Source organism: Mercenaria mercenaria, unplaced genomic scaffold (assembly GCF_021730395.1).
Source record: "Mercenaria mercenaria strain notata unplaced genomic scaffold, MADL_Memer_1 contig_507, whole genome shotgun sequence".
In the NCBI taxonomy this organism is placed as follows: domain Eukaryota; kingdom Metazoa; phylum Mollusca; class Bivalvia; order Venerida; family Veneridae; genus Mercenaria; species Mercenaria mercenaria.
Genome location: NW_026463352.1, coordinates 41,280 through 63,656, shown reverse-complemented (window position 1 = coordinate 63,656; position 22,377 = coordinate 41,280). Strand labels below are relative to the sequence as shown.

Genomic DNA, 22,377 nt, shown 5'->3' with positions numbered 1-22,377 from the left:
TAAATTTCCTGGGAATTTAAAATCTGCGACTGAAAATTTAGAGGGCATAAAATCACTGTTGAAATTGATGCGGGTCGTGTTCCGGGTCCTTTGAATGAACCACCTTTCAGCAACTTTATGACCTCAACTCTGGGTTTAGTACCAAATCAAGAACCCAGTGAATTTCGTGGAATACATTATTTATCATTTCCAGAAGGTCAATCTGTTAAGGCTGGAATCCCATCAGAATTGTGTTTTGCTCAATATCAAAATATTGATGATGCAGTAGAACTTGTGAAAACTATTGGACCTGGTGTGCTTCTGTCAAAATTTATGTCCAAAATGCATTAAAAATCATTCCAATTCAGTTGTAGGCTTGGTAAATAAACAAACATCTCAGGACCTAAGTATTATATGCCTGGTCAAAAGATTAGTTCTACAATGTTTGAGATATAACTTTTTGTTTTAAGACACACATTTTAAAAACATTGCAAGGTTATCATAATTTAGTTCCTAAAACAGACACACGTTTGCCAGTTGCATAACTTAATACGGTCAATGGACGTAGTTTACAATTCGCAATTTCTACTTATACTGCTAACAGCCATTTATTTATTGACCTTTCGTGTTTTCCTTCGAGTTGGAGAATTTACTTCTTCCTCTCCCGACTCGTATATCATAGTAGTAGAACATGTATATATAACATTCAATCGAACTAAATAGCTTTGACCTGGTTCTGAAAAGCTATAATTATAGTCAAGGCAAGACCCATAAACTGCATATATCATGTTGTCACTATGAATTAGGTATGTGCCCATTGCATGCATTGTACTCGTATTATACATTAAGTAACGCTCCACCTGGCCCACTATTTCCGTTTTTGATAATCATCCAGTGACAAGATATATATATTTTTTTTTGTACCAAGCTTCAAATGTCACTCACTCGGTTAGGGTATAGTAATGACTTTTACAAAGGTCATAGTTTCCGCATTGGTGCGGCATTGCAAAGAGGTTTATGGGGAGTTTCAGAAAAAAAAAATCGACCTTTTGGCAGGTGGTTTTCAAACGCTTATAAAAAGTATATTCGCATTCCTATGGGAGAAAAATTAGATGGGGTCCAAGCTCCAATCATATAGGTACATCATGGTCACAAATGTGATGGGGTCAAGGGTCTCTCACCTTGTGATTATCATGTTAACAAGTATTATTCAGTTTTCTTATGTTTGTAATTCTTATTGCTAATGGTGCGATGGGGTCATGGGTCTCTCGCACTTATGTTATCATGTTACATGTACACAAAGTTTATTAGTAGGCAATTTTGCATGTTTTCATAAGTTACTGATATTTTGCTTGTATGATGGTGCCAAGGGATGCTCGCCTCTATTTTGTCATGTTAAATATACTTGTACCATTGTCTACAATTTCTGCATGTTAGAGGATGTAACTCTTCAACGAGTATTCTTCAGTTATCCTCTTAATACAAATGTGATGGGGTCAAGGGTCTCTCACCTTGTGATTATCATGTTAACAAGTATTATTCAGTTATCCTCTTAAGACAAATATCAGTATTGGATTTTAGAAGTCATACACCTTTGTTTGGGGTGGATTATTTTTATCAAGTTAATATCTAGTTTTCTTATATTGTAATTCTGATTGCTAATGGTGCGATGGGGTCATGGGTCTCTCGCACTTAAGTTATCATTTTACATGTACATAAAGTTTATTAATAGGCAATTTTCTAATATTTTGCTTGTGTGATGGTGCCAAGGGATTCTTATCTCTATTTTGTCATGTCAAATATACATGTACCATTTTCTACAATTTCTGCATGTTAGAGAGTGTAACACGTTAACAAGTATTCTTCTGTTATCCTCTTAAGACAAATATCAGTATTGGATTTTAGAAATCATACACCTTTGTTGGGGTGGATGATTGTTATCAAGTAAATATTTAGTTTTTTATGTTTATAATTCTTATTGCTAATGGTGCGATGGGGTCATGGGTCTCTCGCACTTATTTTATCATGTTACATGAAGTTTAATAGTATAGGCAATTTTGCATGTTTTTATGAGTTACTGATACTTTGCTTGAGTGATGGTGCCAAGGGTTGCTCACCTGTATTTTGTCATGTTAAATATACCATTTTCTACAATTTCTGCATGTTAGAGGGTGTAACACAACACAGTAGTAAGCTGTTGATAAATAAATGATACACTCACTTTCTTCGGATGGGGTTATTGCTAATAACTTAATAAATGAAATTCATTTATTATGTTTTTGCAATATGTGGCATAAAGGTTAGATCAACTGTTAATATTTGTCTTTTCTTGATAAAATTAGTCACCTATCACATATTATGTATGATGCTGTAACAGAACCATTTATTGTTAATTGTGTTTTCAAATTCGTCATTTAGATATTAAATGACAGATTTCAATCAAAGATACGTGTTGGGTTTTGATTTGATTTACTACATCATCAAACAGAGCTCATAAAGTGAGTGTAAGATATATACCTTGGTTATATGGAGCTAATGCTACGAAGCTTGCATAAAAATATTTATTCAAATCTCTCATGTTTTGGTGATCAGTGTGTAAATGTCAGTGTGTTGGAGGAAAAATAAATACTTAGAAACAAAATAAGCTGCAACACGGCCTGTAAACATTGGCTCTACCTGTTTTTGGTGGCAAATGAGGTGAGTCGAAAAAAGAGCTAATGATACTTCCGAGGTGGCGCTATGTTATAAAGAAAGTCTACGTTTTGTAACAATATGGAACAGAATTTCAGTTAAACGGGCAATTGGTTCCATATATGTAGAGCGATTTGCAGAGATTACTGTCTAACTAGAACCAAAGTTGAAATAGTACCGAAATAGTTTGGTAAGGAGGAAGGATACTTATTTACAAAAATAAATTATGTAGTTTGATTGTATTGTTTTGACTTGTCTATTTCCATTTTTGAGATGCCAATGTAACTTGTATAGGCGTTAGAAGTTGGAGGATACGAACTCATTACCCCCTAAACAAAATCAATCCTTAAATAATGATTTTTGATTAAGAAGGTATCGAGAAGCGTGATATAAATACCTAACCAACATTATTGCAAAATATGAGATTTGATAACCATAGGGACAGTTGAATGTGAAGTTTAGAAGGTGAACAACTTTTACCCAACGCCGGTGTGATAACAATATAATCCGCCTTATTCGCTTAAGGTTTAGGAGTATATCACCAAAACACAGAAATATTTTATAAACGAATAACATCGTTACCAATATTTTACTTTACCATTACATAATCTGCCGTACTGTCCTGTACTGAAAATATTCTGAAAAAGTTGTCCCCCTTTGAAAATGAATGCCATTTGTAAAGAAATAAAAATAAACAATTGCTGAAAACTGTGTTCCACTTAATTATGTGAAATTTCAACACTCGCATGCGATTGCAAATGAATCAAAACTAACACGTGTAACAGTTCTTTGAAAATGGTGAGTTTTTGAAGGCGTTTGACTGCCCGGAAGTGGGTCCCATTTAGGCAGTCTTTTTTTCGGAATTCAATGTTTATATTAGTATACTGACACTTGTTTTGTTGTTTTTGTAATGATAGCGTGTATATTACCTATATTACTCTACAAAACAAGTGTCAGTATACTGATATAAGCATTGAATTCCGAAAAAAGAACTGTTTAAACAGGCCCCACTTCCAGACAGTCAAGCGCTTTTAAAAACTCACCATTTTCAAGGAACTGTTACACATGTTTGTTTTGATGCATTTGTAATAGCGTGCGAGTGTTGAAATTTCACATAACTAGGTTGAACACAGTTTTCAGCGATTGTTTATTTTTATTTCTAGCCTAGCTAGGATATTTGAGGTACCTTAGATGAAGATTTATTGATTTATTGATCGGATACCAATATCCTCCTCAAGATAACTGCGGCACTGACCTTCAGGCATCCAACCTCAAAGTCAATACAGATTGTTAACCGGGAAGATTGATGTCCCTACGCCGAAGCATTCTTCGATTGTCGACCGGAAATCAATTTTCAGCTTAAGATCATCACAATCATGACCTTCGAGCACAACCGGCAGCTATATGCATTGTTTTACTCGTATTTATGGCGTATAATTTTTATGTATGTGCGTCCTTGCACATATATGTGCGGTGTATGTGAATTTCTTTTAATTTACACGTAGTATTTTCAACTGCACAGTCCGTGCTTATGACTTTTTATGTGGCGCATTGTAATGTACTATCAACTATATATGTGATGCATTTAAAATTATGAGAAAACTGCATTTTGAGCTTGAAATGTTACGAAAGTATTTTGCGAAGTTTGCCGTTAACACTCGACATAGGATATTATTTGAGGCCATTCTGCCTCTTCAACGCCATTCTTTTAGCCCTATACATTCAAAGGCATGCAAACGCAGTACACATACAGTCTTTGTGCTATTTTTTTCCGCCGGTGCAAACATTTGAAAAATACTCTTGTAATCTATGCCAGATGTTTTCGGAAATGCTCCTTATTTTTTAAATAAACTTGCTCTCATATTGTTGTTTTACCATAATGAAATAAGAACCACATTGAAATCACCGCAAATACAGTTGAAAGTACCGAGTATGAAAATCGAACCACTACGACTGATGCTGTTGAAACAATCGCATATAAAGGGTACAAGAAAAGTTCGTTCCTATAACAAAAACATTGTAAGTATTAAATGTTGATATGTTAACGTAATTCTGCTATAGAAACTTGATTAGTTATTCTACGTAGTTCAGTAATGTTCAAATTTTGAAAATAAACCAGCATTTTTTTCTTTCTGAATTTCGTTGACACTAACACAAACATTTTATGTCAGATTTTGATATAGTATTGGTACAATGCCAATTTATAACTACTATAATGTACAACCAAACAAAAAGCTTCAAAACATTTTGCAACATATACATGTACATGTATATATTGTTAGTATGGAATTGGCCTACCCACGTAAAGATTAGTGAAAATGCCATTTTCTACAAAAAATAAATATTAAAGGGCAATTTTTCACCGAATGTCGTACTGAACTTACTCAAAAGCAGAACCTAAAACATGGTCATTTGTAGTCTTTTAGTGAATAGTACGTACCTTTCCTGTTATCTGTAACGCACATTATTTACACCCTTTACACGTACCTTTAAATACATACACACAACAGAAACCACCACATTTAATTTAAGCTAAGATGACTGCATATGCAGCTCAATCCCACCGTATGAAAACCAGTCGATATACAGTCGCAAGTACCTCGTTTACAACAGAATGCATGTCGTATAAAGTTAGAATTAGTATAAATATAGATGATAGCTACCCGTATACAGAAAGCATCGCATATATACGTCTGAAGGCACTGCACATCAAGTTCAAAACATCGCAAATATTGAAAAAAGCACCACAATATACAGCGCATTGTTTTGCGAGGCAAACTAAATGCTCACATAAAGTGTTAAATCAATATCAGAAGAACGCTATGTCTTTCCATAAGGAAATAATCTTATTACATGTATACCTTTGTGCCTAGCCCGATCGATAAACTTTTTGTGTGACAGGTAAATTATAAATCAATTCAGGATTCATTACATGTTATTTGATACATAACAACGTGCGATTTTGTTCAGAGATCTCAACATTTTGGATAAGAAAAATAACAAATAAAGGGAGCACAAAGCCAAGTTAAAAACAATGGCCTCCAGATCGTGCGACAAGAAAAAGAAAAAATAAGGTATAAGGAAACTAATGCTATATTTCTTCACACGGCATTGAAACTTAACTACTGACATACTATACTTAAAGAAACATGCAAATCTGTTGTTTTACTAAGTTTTACTCTGAAACTTTTGTAACGCTTTACTCGCGATACCTAAGTATTTAATTTTTATTGCCGTGGCGCCCAAGGTTCGACTCCCGAACTAGGCATTTTTCTTCTTGATTTGAAAATTTTAAGCGAGTGTAGAAAAAAACAAACTCATGACCGAATATGTTTGTAATATGACCAAACTTCAACTTTAAGTAAAGACGATTTTTAGCCAAAAACAAAAAAAGGACATCAGAATGATAGGATTATTTCGTGTTCTTTATTTTGCCGGAAATTTGTACAATTTGGACAAACCATTGAAGAAATTTCTTAATTACTTAAATTAACTCATCGCCACCATGTTTGCCTTGAATAACATTTTTCTGCGCATGCTTTAAACATTAATTTTTATGACATCATTGATTTAGATGACAGAAAACATTTAAACTGAAGATGTAAAAAAAAAAAAAAAAAAAAAAAACTCATAAACAGGCTTTATTCGTTTTTAGCGCTGACAGAAATTATTGAAACAATTTAGTAAATATGTAAGTATGTTAATGTGGTAAACATCGTTATTATGAAGAAATACCGACAGTCCTTCATATAGGATAATGATTTTAGTTCACATATAGCATGTAAAATTACGTCGCATACGAACATTTGACGTTGCACCACCTCCGTGTTACTAGCGATTTACAAATATCGTTACCTTTTTAAGTATGTTTTAACTTCGAAATTTATATATATAAATATAATAATATAAATATATATATATTATTTAACGTCGCACCGATACATGATCGGTCATATGGCGACTTTCCAGCTTTAATTGCGGAGGAAGACCCCAGGTGACCCTCCGTGCATTATTTCATCACGAGCGGGCACCTGGGTAGAACCATCGACCTTCCGTATACCCAGCTGGATCTGCAAATAAAAATTCATTTGTAGATATTGAAAAGTTTTTTTTTATTTACAGACGTTTTCTGTGTAATTCTACATCCGAAACCTTTGTATTTGTGACACAATTATGTGAACATGAGTAGTGATCCGCCATTTTCCATTTTGTTTATTTGTTGCCAGGGAAAAACATGATTGTCATATTGATCAAATGTTTAAAATGTTCATATTTTTTTTCATTAAAGGCCGAGTTTGAAAATACTTGCACTTTCTTAAATAATTCAAAAAATCATAACAGACAGATTTAATGTTAGAGCAACGATGTCTTTCCCTTTAAGGAGGGCTAAAGTAAAGGTCCTTGTTTCGATTTCAGGATAGGACAAAATAATAGCTTTGCAGTTTTATGTATTAAATATTCAACATTCTACAACTTATTTGTATAGCTATTAACATCACATGAACATTTGTATTATAATTAGTAAAGGTAAATAGTACTTACCTAAATATACAGTCTTATATTTTTTATCCAGGGCTCATTTCAGCCATGTCTACCTTGGGGAAAATACAACATTGTTTACGCATGCGCTAATGTCTCACTGCGCATGTCAATATCAATATCAAACTGATTTTAATCATATTAATTACAGACACCGTTGGCATGTGAAATGAACTGTGTCATTGGTGTATAATATATTCTACAAAAAAAAAAAGATTTTAAAGTATAATTAATGTAAATACAAGGGAACGTAACAAGGGATAAAAGAAGTTTTAAGTAATTCGAGTTGTTTACCATTGCCCTTGTCCATAGAGAAGTTAAAATGTTCTACATTATTGGACCATCCGAAAGGGGTATGTGCAAATTTGTTTTGCTTTTGTTGGGTTTAACGTTGCACCGACAAAACTATATAGGTCATATAGCGACTTTCCAGCCTAATGGTGGAGAAAGAACACATGTGCCGCTCCGTGCATTATTTCATCACAAGAGGGGGAACTAACCTTTCCGTAAGCCAGTTGGATGGCTTCCTCACATGAAAACTCCGACGCCCGGAGTCAGGTTCGAGTCAACACTGGTGAGAGGCTAGTGATTTGAAGTAAGCAACCTTAATCACTCGGCTAAGGAGACCCCTGATAACACTTTTCTGCTAGATTAAACAAATACGCTAACACCCTTACACTTGTTGAGGCATTGAATATAGACATTGAGCTGACAATTGACATCCCTCCATCCCTTCTTCACTTATCTTCTAAAAATACATACCTAGAGGTACGTATCTTTCCTTGTGTTTTTCCATCTGGTGGCTTTTTTTACGTTACCTATAACATGTCTAAGAAAATATTGACATACACTGTTGTTTGTCCTCAATGCTTTACAAATTACAGGATATGTTACGTATATAGGGAATTGTATAAAATTGAAATTTAGTTATAAAAGTTGAAAAGCCGGGCGAAATTCAGCGGGCAGATGTAAGACGGAGCGACATTCGGCGGGGCGACATTAGGTCTTAAACATATTTATTTCATAATGTACATTTGTGCATGGCAACTGACAAATATACATACAATAACAAAAGGAAGTGAACGATAGAATTAACTAAAATAGCTCCTCTTTTTGCAGATGAATTAAATACAATGATGGCAGGCATTGAATATACGATCTAAAATACCGTGATTACATTGACATAAGCCATTTTATTAAACTCTGAAATTTAAAAAAAAAGTGGTAGACAAAACAATTTTGAAATGTTGTGGCAATGAGTACGGAAAGATTAGCTAATAATCTGAAATTTATTCAGCATTCCTTTTTGAGCAGTAGTAGTTAAAAGTAGTAACTATGTCTGGTGTAAAAATGTCACTAGTTGACTGCATACAGAATTATGAAATAACTACCACAAATGCTAAGTAGCAGGAGATAATAGCAAACATTGAAGAATTGTAGCGTGTATATTGAGTATAGAAGGGAGGTAATTTCAAGAAAAAATAATAGAAGATTGAAAAGTCGAGGAATGGATAGGGGTTGTGTGACTTATTAGAATGAAAATGTACTATTTATTGTCAACTCTCCATTACGCTTTATAAAGCGATATACAGCATCAAATATCAGCTTGTTTTGTTGCAAACTTAAGTTATCATCGCCGTAGAGAAGATTCTTAGCGAGAAGTCCGCTAGAGGTCTTATGCTGTCAAAGGGTGCTGTTCTGATATCGTTGAAGTTGGAACAACGGCATAGATAATGGTATATAGTTTCAATACCTCAAAATGTATAGAGAGGCGATCCGAAAATAAGTCTTGGTTGAGACCCAAAACTCAGTCCTAAGACAAGTGTGAATAACCTGTGCTCACCAGGCACCATAGAGAACAGAGTATGTTGGTATTCTGGTAGGATTAGAAAGAGTCTAAACTTTTGACCTGTTTATCCTCGTAGGATAGAGCAGCCGTGCTGTCAATGTGGATCGGAGAAAGGAATTTATGTGTTGGACAGTTCTACCACGGTTATTGAGGAGGTATGTCAAGTTCACAAGCCATGTTTCAGCCCATTCCGTAATCCTGTTAACATCAGATTTTAGTTGAGTAACTACTACAAGAGGAAATTCCACGATCATAAGCTGACTGGTGTCGTCTGCGAAAAGGTTTTATATCGAATTCAATTTGGTGTCAATGTCGTTGTTATGAATACACCCGGAAAGCAAATAGTTGTACCTTAAGGGCTTTATCTTATGCTTGAAGACGCTCTAGGAATAACGGCCCGTTGACACCTGGTTGAGAGATATATAGAAAACCAATGCAACAGATTTCCACGGATACTAGTGCTCTTGAGCACGGTGCCAAACCCTATCAAAATTCTTGCTTATGACAAAAAATATAACCCTTTCTTCGCCTAGCACGAAACCAGACTGGTAACAATGGAAAATAGTAGTGTCTCGGAAGAAATTAAACAGATGTTAGAATATGATTTTTCAAAGTCTTTCACAATAACATAAGTGAAATGGGGCTATAGTTGAATTCTATAGACGGAGGCGGGTGTGTGCGCATAGATAAACAAGAAAGAAATAAATACGCATATAAAATAAATGAATGAAATGAATGAATTTTAATGTGTTTAACTTTGTCAGTGTATTAATTTATGGGAGCAAGACAGTAAAGTTGGAAATTCTACAATTCTGCATTGATACCAGTACGAAAAAAACAACCCATAAAAAGTCTAATTTTGAGAATTGCCAGAGGAGTGTAGAATGGATGTATTGCGTATACTTAGCACTTCATCATGTAACATTTCCAACCTACCAATTCCGTTTCGTCTTTGATAAAGAGGAGGAAAGCTCCGGTGTTAGGACACTAAATTTTGAGGCAAAAATGATCCAGAATGCACACCGTACGCTACATGTACCCTTTTCATCGCAAATGTCTGACATAAAACATATGTGTACTTGTAAAGTATGTGACCAGGCGAAAATAATGGTGGTAAGAAAAGTGTCTCGAGACCGTTTTCTTTTTTCGCAAATTTGAGTTGAATCTCGATGGACTGATGACCGTTTCCGTTTCGTCCTACTTCTGTTACCTCAAACTCTCCGCAGCGATTACTTCCTGTTACTGTACATTAATCACTGCATGCTATTACGAGTTGTTTAAACCAGATTTGGTTAAAAGAACAGAACAGAAAATGGTGAATAATAATAATAATAATAATAATAAAAACTAAAAACACAAAAATCAAAACCCAGAGGTCCAGATATAACTTTTGAATCTAAAGGGCAGAGTATTTCTTTTTTCGGAAAGTTACTCATTGATATGTTTTAGCTCACCTGAGCCAAAGGCTCATGGTGAGCTTTTGTGACCGCTCAATGTCCGTCGTGTGTCGTCCGTCCGTCAACATTTTCTAAAAAACTGTTCTTCTTGAAAACCACTGGGCATAATAATACCAAACTTCCCAGGAATGACCCTTGGATGGCACCCTTTCAAAATTCTTCAAATAATTGAATTCCATGCAGAACTCTGGTTGCCACGGCAACCGAAAGGAAATATTTTTAAAATCTTCTCATCCAAAACCTCAGGGCCTAGGGCTTTCATATCTGGTATGTGGCATCATCTAATCGTTCTCTACCAATAGTTTTCAAATTATTTCCTTAGGGTCAAATATGGACCCGTCCCAGGGGTCACATGGTTTACATAGAGTTATATAGGGAAAACTTTGAAAATCTTCTTGTACAAAACCGCATGGCCTAGGGCTTTGATATTTGGTATGTACCATCATCTTATAGTCCTTTACCAAGAATTTTCAAATTATCCCCCTATGGTCAAATATGGCCCCGCCTCAAGGGTCCCAAGTTTTACATAGACTGATATAGGATAAAAGTTTAAAAATATTCTTGTCTGAAACCACAAGATATAGGCCTATGATATTTGGTTTGCAACCAAAATTGTTCAAATTGTACCCCTCGGGTTAAAAGAGGCCCTGCCCTGGGGGTCCCAAATTTTACATAGACTTTAAAAAAAACTTTAAAAGTCTTCTTGTCTGAAACCACAAGGCCTGGTATGATGTATTGCCTAGTAGTCCCCTACCAAAATTGTTATAATTATGCCCCTAGGGTTAAAAGAGGCCCTACCCCGGGGTCACATAGTTATTATATGAGTTAAATGGTAAAAAATACTTAAGAAATTATCTGATCTTGTTTCAAAGACTGTTTAATTATAATTACCTGATAACTCCAAGTAATATGATGTCACTTGACTGTTACCTTGACCTGCTGACCTACTTTCTTGTTTTTCAAGATACACGGCCTTAAAATTTGGATGACATACACAGTTTTGCACACCTATCTTAAAACTGACTTTCATTGACCATGAATTTAACCTACTGACTACTGACTTTCTTAATAATTTAGCATCAGTTTGACATTTGAAACATGTAGCTCATATTACTCAGGTTTGCGATCCAGGGTCATCATGACCCTCTTGTTTTTATTTATTTGCAGCGTAGTCTGTTACACTGATCTGTCTTATCGAATACATTTAATATGTTGTATTTAACGCGTGGAACAGTCTATTTGCAGTTTTATGTGCCTTTCTCATCGTCATGTAGTATCTCGTGAATGCAGCGGTTCATCATCATCATCATTTTCACCTTCAGTAATCGCCTCACCCAAGAAGAGTTATAATAAACACAATGTAGGTAACCGCTGTGGGGAGCTTGCTGCTAACTCAGGTAAGATTTTAGACCTGACCATCTGCACGGAGCTAGGAAAATCGATTGAAGCACTTATTATTTTTACACAATAACGAATCAAACCCTTACCAAAATTAAATATTTGCTGCAAATTTGCCTTAATGTCGCGGTAAATGTGCCGCAAACATTTTAGTTTACCAGAGTAATAAATGTTTGCAGGAGTCTGTCGTTAGCGGCGATCTTTCGCCAAACGTTTCGGTGACTTTGCTGCAAACTCACCACATGAATAAATAGTTTGCCATAACATCACCCGAAACTTTATCACATGATTTTGATCACCAAAACGTCACCAGAATATTTTATCTATATTTTCTTCTTCAAAACATTCTGGCCAGATGTGAAAGTTCGCCAGAGCATTGCCAGAACAGCATTGAACAGTATCACATGACTTCTTTATTTTTATTGGCTGCGTAAAATTTGGCTCCAAACAGTAGTTGAACATAGATGCAAGATGCATCAACATGGATTATTTCTGTTTCTATACTTAAAAAAATTTCAAAATGATGGATAAATCACGGAAGTATACGTTTAATTCCGTGGATAAATGTTGCGGTGTAAGGTTAGTTTTGACATGTTTACGCGTGCAAAAGACTGAATAATTTTTAACGGTTAGCTTTTGTTTATTTTAGACTTTTGTTATCTGAAGACCACTTGATACAATAGATTGCAATAAATAATTTTGTGAATCTGTAAATTAATTAAGACATTTGCACACAAAGGAATTTTTGCAAATCAGTTATCGGCTTTCATAACCTTTAAAATATTTAAAGAGTTTCAAACCCATGTAAGCATGAAACATATTTACTAAGGACATACTGTATAATACTGATCTCGTACATTTGTATTTCTTTCTGTATAATTATATAGAAAAGATATTAAATCATTATCAGCAGATGATATATTTTGCTAAATTAAGGGACAAATATGCCTTTTCTTACTTTTCTTGAAATTTTTATGCTGAACCCAGATTCTTTTGTTCTCTAAAGAAAGTGCCTGTTGCTTTAGCGCCAAAAGTTTGTAGCAAATAGTAGACCAGATATAAATAGTTCTAAACTTTCTCCCTTTCTTCGTCATCTTTCGTAATAGTATCGTGTTTTTTTTTATTCTTCTACGTTTCAGTATATATGTATAGCATTCTATCGAAATCGGTATGTTCCTATCGCATGCAAGGTAAATATGGCAGCGTAAGAATTTTATGTCTCGAGACGAAGCGAAAAGGAGTAAATTCAAAGGGTTGTAGATCAGGAACTGTAATTTTCTTATATAAAAGTTAACACCCCTTTTTCTTTTTCTATAATGGCGATATAGTTCTTTATGCCATGATGGGAACTTTAATAGGTCTATGGGAATATGAATTGCTACAAAATGTCGAAAGTTTATTCCATATCAAGGCTTTAATAAGAATAAGAAATACACAAAATGAAAAACAGTAGCAAGATGTGCGTGTGTTAAAGTAAGTTAGCCGGGTACACTTCGAGTTTTTGGCCCCCGTCAATATTTGTAATAATTGGAACTTCGTGATTTTAGATATCTGTAAATTAAAGTGAGAGGTAATGATTGTAAATTCTTTAGAAAATTTGAACAGCTGATACATGTAGAATTCTGATGTCAGTTGTAAAACTAATTGCTGTTAGCTTTGTATGAATCGATGAGTCACCTTGGCGCGGGAAATTCAAATCATAGAAGGGTTCCATGCTTGGTGATTGATACTCAGGAACATTTTTGCTATTTTGTGAAAAGGAAAAACGAAATAGATCATGGGCCCCCATTCCATTATTATCCTGTACTTCAGTAACTTCGGGACTATTAAATTGAGAAATGCAATAAAATTGGATCTTGTTCCTGCAAGGGATCATTGCAGGTTGTTCAAAAAGTGCAAAATTGATGATTTTACCATGCTATTTTTAATGGATTGTGTAAAACTTTCGTTTATGATCACTTTCTTTAATTATTCTTGTATGAGAGTCCTGATCCTGTCATTGATTTAAAGCACAATACATGCACACAATTTATAAGATGGCCACCCTGATTCTGCTCATTAAGGACGTGCAATATTATGACTCGCTACCTGTAAGTCTGGTCTTGTACAAACTTTTCGAATCTAAGTGTACCTTGCTACCTAAGGGGATTTAACAGCCGGATTTAGTGGTGTTTGGCCTTACGGCACATAAACTTTATTATTATGACTGTGCGAAAATAATGCCGCACACCGATTAAAATCCATCATGGCTTCCATGTGGAGGGTCACGCCAAAAAAATTTCATTCGAGTGAAAGTACCAAGGCAAGTACTAAAAACTGATGTCATGAATGGAGTTTAAAGTGAAGTATTTAAACATAGTGTAATACAGTAATTCAGTCTTATGCCATTCAGTATTTACCGTGAAATTCGCGATTATTTCATCATACTGGCATGTTCAAGGACGTTTCACCCTGTTCACAAATCGTGCGTAACGACACGCTTGTGCTATGCAGATCATTGAAAGTTTTGTTTCCAACGGTTTTTACGTTTTGATGATCTATTCACGTCTGTGTGAATAATTATAACAATTGCGATTCTCAAAACTTGCAGTTTAGTTGTTTTTTTCCTTCTAGTTCCGCCCTGAGTCCTGACACTGTCGACTCAGCTGGTCCATATTAGGTTCATGTTTGTTTCAATTGATATTTTACATTTTTTTCGGTAGGTCGATATTCCTTTTTTTTTTTTTTTTTAACATACTATCAAGTAAATGCAGCCTACTATCGCAATACAGGGAGCATGCCTTTTAAAGGCTTTAACAGGCTGGTAACATTGCCCGATCGGGCTTTCGACATAAAAACTAATATTTCTTGAAAAATAATGAAGATAATTCTTTCAAACTTGGTCCATTTATCAAGCATAACATATGATGCATGTTAAGATAGAAATAACTTTGTTGCCTTCAGTTTTGTTAGAATTACTTCCCTTTTTCAGATTTTTATGATGCATAATTTTTGAAGCCCCCCAAAAATTAGTTTTTAATGCAATGTTTAAACGGAAAAGGGTTCAATGGCTTTCTATTGCTCCAAACTTGTGCGCCAATACCTTTATTCTATATATTTAGGGTGAATAATTTGTTTCTAGTGCAGATGTAATGAACAATTTTTTTACAACTAACATTTTTTTACAGTGTTGTAAGTGAAAGCACAGTAAAATGTATACATTCATGTACTAGCGCAATAATTTAGAGCATAAGAAAGCCATTGAACCCTTTTTTGTTTTAAACTTAGCATTAGAACATATGTTTTTGGACTTCAAAAATTATGCATCGTAAAAATCTGAAAAGGGGAAATAATTCTACCAAAACTGAAGGCAACCGAGTTATTTTTATTTTAATTTGTATCATATGCAATGCTTAATAAATGAACCAAGTTTGAAAGAAATATCTTCATTATTTTTCAAGAAATATTAGTTTTATTGTCGAAAGCCCGATCGGGCAATGTTACCAGCCTGTTTAAGCTGTGCATGTATTTGCCCTCCCTTACTATAATTGCCTAAGCCACATGTCATATTAGCAGCACGCCCACTTAGCTCGGTAGGGAGAGCAGTGGTCTAAGGATCGCGGGGTTGTGAGTTTGATCCTCGGGCAGTGCGTATGTTCTCGGTGATGAATTGATAAAGGCAGTGGCTAGTGAACCGTCACCGGTGCAGCAGACCCGAGGTCTAGTGCACCGTCACCGGTGCAGCAGACATGAGGTCTAGTGCACCGTCATTTTTGTTATATATAAAATATAGTTTTTCTTTGAATTATAATTATAACTTATTGTCACCAGTTATATGTGTGATCATTATTAGAAGAATGAAGTAAGATGATTCTAATTTAAATAAACCTTGACTTACCTTTTAATTTACCGATATACCGATTAAAAACATTGTGCCGCTATCAGATATGGTCTCATCATCATCATCATCTTCTTTGATAATGGCAAGCAGTCCTTTTGGACTATAATGGCCATGCGTGGGGGTTAGTAAAGTGAAAGATTATCAAGCCTCCCAAGCTACTCAATCCACCCAGGAGGACATTGACAATGTAATAAAAAATAGTGCAAAAACCTACTCAAGCCCTTAAAGCCTATACATTGCATAATCTACTATGTACATGGTGAAGAAACAAGAGAGTTAGTACTGTTAAAAGATAAAAGCATATATGTACTGTCTAGGGGATGTGTGGTAACACAGTCAGTCCCGACACAGTGTTTGAGTCGGCACTGACTAAGTGCACCGGCAGTGAGTTCCATTCAACTATTGTCCTAGGGAAAAATGAGTACTTTATGTAGTCAACTGATGAGTGTGGTATATGATATGCTAGTTGATGGTGATGTCTGGATGTTCTTAATAGTGGATCCATATATTTTAAAGGTATTATGTAAACAAGCTCATAATGTATTTTATGGAAGAGGCTAAGACGGATGTTCTGTCTTCTGTGCTCTAAGGACTCCCGTTGTAATTGCTGTAGTAATTGTGTTACAGTACCCGGCGACTTTGAATAGCTGTTGGTATCAAACCTAGCAGCCCTCTTTTGTACATTTTCTAATTTCTGCTTGTCATTTAATTGATAAGGGTCCCAAACAGTAGCACAGTATTCCAAGGAAGGTCTGACTATTGATTTGTAGGCTGCTGCTTTAGTTTCAGGTTTGGCAGAATGTAGATTTCGTTTTAAGAACCCAAGATCTTGACTGGCCTTGTTTGTTATTTTGCTAATGTGTGGAGACCAAGAGAGATTAGATGAAAGTTCCACACCGAGATAGGTAGCTTGTTTGACCTCAGACAAGGGTTGGTTGTGCAGAAAGTAGTCAGTCATGACTGGTTTAGATATAGGTGGGGTAATGTGCATGATGTGGCATTTGTCTACGTTGAAGGCCATCCTCCACTTCCTCTCCCACCCTGCCAGTCTGTCCAGATCTGCTTGAAGGGTCTGTGAGTCCACAGCTGAGCGTATTACTCTATAGATGATACAGTCATCAGCAAACAGTTTCACATCCGAACGAACACTGGCAGGGAGGTCGTTTATGTAGAGAAGAAATAGAAGAGGCCCTAAAACGGAACCCTGGGGGACACCAGAATCAACTGTGGCTACAGACGACATAGCACCATCAACAACTACTTTCTGCGTTCTATTATTGAGAAAGGCTTTTATCCAGTGATGAGCATTGCCTCTGATACCATAAAATTTAAGCTTGTGGAGGAGTCTTCTATGGTCTACTACATCAAAAGCTTTACTAAAATCCATTATAGTGACATCAACCTGGCCTTCCTTTACAGACTTAACAAGATCATGAACAAAGCCCACAAGTTGGGTCTCACATGATCTACGTGCTCGAAAGCCATGCTGATTCTCAACTATAATATCATTTGCATCCAGATGATCAAGGGTGTTACTGTCTAACTACAATGTGTTCAAGTATTTTGCATGCAATGCATGTCAGTGACACTGGCCTATAGTTGCTACCTAGGTTTAAACTTCTCCCCCTTTTTAGCTCGACTATTCATAGAATAGTAGAGCTGTTGGACTCGCCCATGCGTCGGCGTCCGCGTCCCGATTTGGTTAAGTTTTTGTATGTAAGCTGGTATCTCAGCAACCACTTGTGGGAATGGATTGAAACTTCACACATTTATTCACTGTGATAAACTGACTTACATTGCACAGGTTCCATAACTCTATTTTGCTTTTTTACAAAATTATGCCCCCTTTTTGACTTAGAAATTTTTGGTTAAGGTTTTGTATGTAAGCTGGTATCTCAGCAACCACTTGTGGGAATGGATTGAAACTTCACACACTTATTCACTGTGATAAACTGACTTACATTGCACAGGTTCCATAACTCTATTTTGCTTTTTTACAAAATTATGCCCCTTTTTCGACTTAGACATTTTTGGTTAAGGTTTTGTATGTAAGCTGGTATCTCAGTACTCACTAATTGGAATGGATTGAAACTTCACACACTTGTTCACTGTCATGATCTGACATACACAAAGCAGGTTCCATAACTCTGTTTTGCTTTTTTACAAAATTATGCCCCTTTTTTCGACTTAGAATTTTTTGGTTAAGGTTTTGTATGTAAGCTGGTATCTCAGTATCCACTAATGGGTAAGGATTGAAACTTCACACACTTGTTCACTGTCATGATATGACATGCAGTGCAAAGGGTCAATAACTCAACTTTGCATTTTACAAAATTGTGCCCCTTTTTAAACTTAGGAGTTTTGGGTTAAATTCTTATATGTAAGCTGGTATCTCAGTACCCACTAATGGGAATGGATTGAAACTTCACACACGTGTCCACTGTCATGAGCTGATAAGCACTATGCAGGTTCCATAACCCTATTTTGCTTTTTTTTAAATTATGCCCCTTTTTCGACTTTCGTATTCATTCAGTCGACAAGGCTGTTGAATAGTCGAGCGTTGCTTTCCTCCGACAGCTCTTGTTAAAGACGGGGGGGACATTTGCCTGATTCCAATCAGATGGTACGAGTCCGGACTGTAAGGACTTATTGAAAATGAGAGTGAAAATTGGTGCTATTCATCAGCACACTCTAGAATTCTAGGTTTTATGGCATCTGGACCAGCTGCTTTATGGGGATTTAGTCCTTTAAGTAGTTTAGAGACGCCATTTTCAGAAACAGAAATATTTTTCATATCAGGGTAAGGACTGTTTCCAAGGTCTGGGAGTACAGAATCATCTGGTTTGGTAAAAACAGAGGAAAACTGATGGTTTAATATATTTGCCTTATCACGAGAACTGGACTTTAGTATGCCATCTTCTCTAAGGGGTGCAACACCACAGGAGTCTTTCTTAAGGCTTTTAATGAAACTCCAAAATTTTTTGGTAGTTCCATGTTTTTGTTCAGTAGGATCACATACAATGTTGTTAATGTAATTCCAGTAGGCTTTTCTTGTTTTCTTTTGTATAAGTGCTTTCAGTTTCTTAAGTTTATCAAGGTACTTTCCTTTTGACTTTTTGAACTTGGCATACAGTCTATCCCTTTTTATGCCCCCACTTTGGGGGGGGGGGCATATAGATTTGCTCTTGTCCGTCCGTCCGTCCTTCCGTCCGTCCGTACGTCCGAAAATGTTGTGTCGCGCGTAGCTCTGAAAGTATTTGACGTAGAGTCACAAAACTTTACAGGAATGTTGGTCAGCATGTGTAGTTGTGCACCTGGGGTTTCGCGTCCGGATTCATCCAGTCATGTAGGAGTTATGGCCCCTGACTTAGTAAAAAATTGGTCATTTTAATGTTGTGTCGTGCCTAGCTCCAAAAGTATATGACCTAGAGTCACAAAACTTTACAGGCATGTTGGTCAGCATGTGTAGTTGTGCACCTGGGGTTTCGCGTCCGGATTCATCCAGTCATGTAGGAGTTATGGCCCCTGACTTAGTAAAAAATTGGTCATTTTAATGTTGTGTCGTGCCTAGCTCCAAAAGTATATGACCTAGAGTCACAAAACTTTACAGGCATGTTGGTCAGCATGTGTAGTTGTGCACCTGGGGTTTCACGTCCAGATTCATCCAGTCATGTAGGAGTTATGGCCCCTGATTTACTAAAAAATTGGTCATTTTAATGTTGTGTCGCGCATAGCTCCAAAAGTATTTGACCTAGAATCACCAAAGTTTACAGGAATGTTGGTCAGCATGTGTAGTTGTGCACCTGGGGTTTCGCGTTTGCATTCATTCAGTCATGTAGAAGTTATGGCCCCTGACTTTGTAAAAATTGGTCATTTTAATGTTGTGTCATGCCTAGCTGCAAAAGTATATGACCTAGAGTCACAAAACTTTACAGGCATGTTGGTCAGCATGTGTAGTTGTGCACCTGGGGTTTCGCGTCCGGATTCATCCAGTCATGTAGGAGTTATGGCCCCTGACTTAGTAAAAAATTGGTCATTTTAATGTTGTGTCGCACGTAGCTCCAAAAGTATTTGACCTAGAATCACCAAAGTTTACAGGAATGTTGGTCAGCATGTGCAGTTGTGCACCTGGGGTTTCGCGTCCGGATTCATTCAGTATTGTAGGAGTTCTGGCCCCTGACCTGGGAAAAAATTGTCATTTTAATGTCATGTAGTGGGGGCATCTGTGTCCCATGGACACATTTCTAGTTTAAGCAACTTTTTTATTTCAGTGTTTATCCAAGCCAAGTGGTGTTTCCCATTTACATTTTTAGAAAGTTTATTATGGCGGAATTATTCTTAAGAAGAACGTTCAGTTATGACATTATGAGTTTCATTGAAAGAAATAATTAATTTTTAATTTTCATAAATAGCATGCTAGTATATTTATGTCCATTTAAGATTAGTTACATGTATTGTCTGTTTTCACTAAGGTTTGTAAATAATGATACTTGTTGGGAGAATAAGATCACGAAAAAAGCATGATCTACCTAAAGGTATGCCATTGACGGTATCATCATTATGAATCGACTGGGGAATAGGTAGAACTGTCAATTGTCACTGACATAATAAATCTGAAATTAAGGTCGAATTTCAGTTTTGATATACATGTACATACATAATTATATATCCAAATGCAGACAATAATTATTCTTATATATTCAACTCGAATAAAATAAATTGACAAAAATAACGATATACGGTATTCATGAAAATAAAAAAAATAAACAAAAAACAAAAACAAAAAAAAAACAGATCAATGAAATTCATTCGAAAATAGCTTAGTAAATGATGGATACCACTGTTGCCGAAGAACGGAGATCAGCGCTTTAAGGTAAAACGGTAAATTAACAGGTAAGTCGAGGCTTATCTTACTTCATTCTTTTAGTTATGTTCTTGCATTTTACTGGTGAAAATATCTGTTGATTAAACTTTACATAAAGGCTATATTTTATATATAACAAAAATAATGGTGCACTAGACCTCAGATCTGCTGCACCGGTGACGGTGCACTAGACCTCGGGTCTGCTGCGCCGGTGACGGTTCACTAGCCACTGCCATTGATAAAAGACGTTGACAAAAAAAAATGTGTTTTTCATCATTCGTCCTCCATCTCTGATAATTCATGTGGGGAAGTTGGCAGTTACTTGCGAAGATTGTACTGGTACAGAATCCAGGAACACTGCCTACCGTTATATGACTGAAATCACAGGGTACATCACATAAAGGTTTTGGGGTGGTCTAGGGTATAGTAACCCCTACTATACCCCAGACTACCCCAAAACCTTTATGTGATGTACCCCTGTGACTGAAATATTGTTGAAAAATGGCATTAAACCCATTTAGCAAACAAACACATGTCATAAGCAACCCATTATACAATCCAGTTAGTCCAATTGCGTAGTCAGTAGAATTTGAAAAATCCAAGCAAGATATTTGAAATAAGTTTCAACTGTTTTTCCTTGTGATATCATGGAAACAATTTTAGAATCAAGAGTTTATCAATTATTCTTCAATCTACAAGTCCAAATTAATTCTGCATATGAAGTTAATTTATTTTGTATATTACTTTTACAGATTTTATACCAGATATTCTGCAGAGAATGTTCTTATAACAGGCAAGTGACAGCGGCTAGTAGTTGTGTAGTGTGTAAGCCATGGAGACACCAGGATAGTTTTACATGTCAGGTAAGTTTATCTATATATGTTTGAGAATTACACTAGAAAGAAATATAGAGGATATTACATGAGTGTCTTTTCATATTGAATTTATTAAACAAGTTTAATAAAATTCCAACAAGTTTAATAAATTCAATGTGGAAAGTCACAAATGTAATATTCCTTTTATCACATGTTAGCCTTTCCTGTCGAAACATCAAAAATTCTACTTTCTTTTACTATATAAACAAGTCAATTTGACCAACGTCTCCTATACTATAAACGACATTGACGTCAAAGCTTTATTACACTAGTGTATTATCATTTTTATTTAATGGCTTTATTACACTCCTGCGACGTCAAACATGTGATAAATTCTTGTATTTGATGAATTGTGCGAAATAGGTTTGTATTATATATAAAATTCTAATAGAATAATCTTTTCATTCTTTTTTTACCCAATCTTAAAGAACCAACAGACCACCTGACTTATGTTAGCATCTTGGCTATTAATCGTCTGTGAAACAAAGTAGGTCTAGTTTTGTATTCATATAGGGGGAATTATTTTTGTTGACATGAAAAAAATATGCTTTATAAAAGTAAATTACAACCTTGTTAAGAGCATGTATAAAAAAATGTACTGTTAAAGTCCTTGGAAACTTGTACGTCTCTGGATGTTTTGGCTCCTCACTGTAAGGTGATAAAACTCTAGCAAGAAAACCGTTTCCTGACTACAACCTTGCCATTGGTGACTTCAAAATGTCAGACTGCTTTGGCCTTTGTTCTATATAATCTAGGCAGAAATTACCAGCCAGACTTTGTGTGCATCAAGAAAAGCTTGAAATGCTGTTTTAGAAAGTTCGGCATTTTATTAGCAATTTGACTAG

At 35.7% G+C, this 22,377-nt stretch overlaps 1 protein-coding gene and 1 long non-coding RNA gene across 3 annotated transcripts in view; one reads left to right on the top strand and one right to left on the bottom strand.

The window, feature by feature from the left end:
- Positions 1 to 881: 881 nt before the first annotated feature.
- Positions 882 to 1,778, bottom strand: LOC128554484 (uncharacterized). The gene is made up of 2 exons (XR_008369621.1): positions 1,491 to 1,778; positions 882 to 1,160 (listed from the first exon to the last, which is right to left on the bottom strand). It is a non-coding gene; the product is annotated as an uncharacterized LOC128554484 (long non-coding RNA).
- Positions 1,779 to 14,123: 12,345 nt separating this feature from the next.
- Positions 14,124 to 22,377, top strand: part of LOC128554485 (mitochondrial import inner membrane translocase subunit TIM44-like) — a 28,207-nt gene continuing 19,953 nt past the window's right edge. The window contains exons 1-2 of one of the 2 annotated variants that reach the window (XM_053535761.1): positions 14,124 to 14,215; positions 21,410 to 21,520. In XM_053535761.1, the coding sequence (XP_053391736.1) occupies positions 14,159 to 14,215; positions 21,410 to 21,520 (168 nt within the window). In that variant the 5' untranslated portion in view covers positions 14,124 to 14,158. Of the gene's footprint in view, positions 14,254 to 21,409; positions 21,521 to 22,377 lie in introns of both variants that reach the window. The other variant, XM_053535762.1, reaches the window with a different exon arrangement.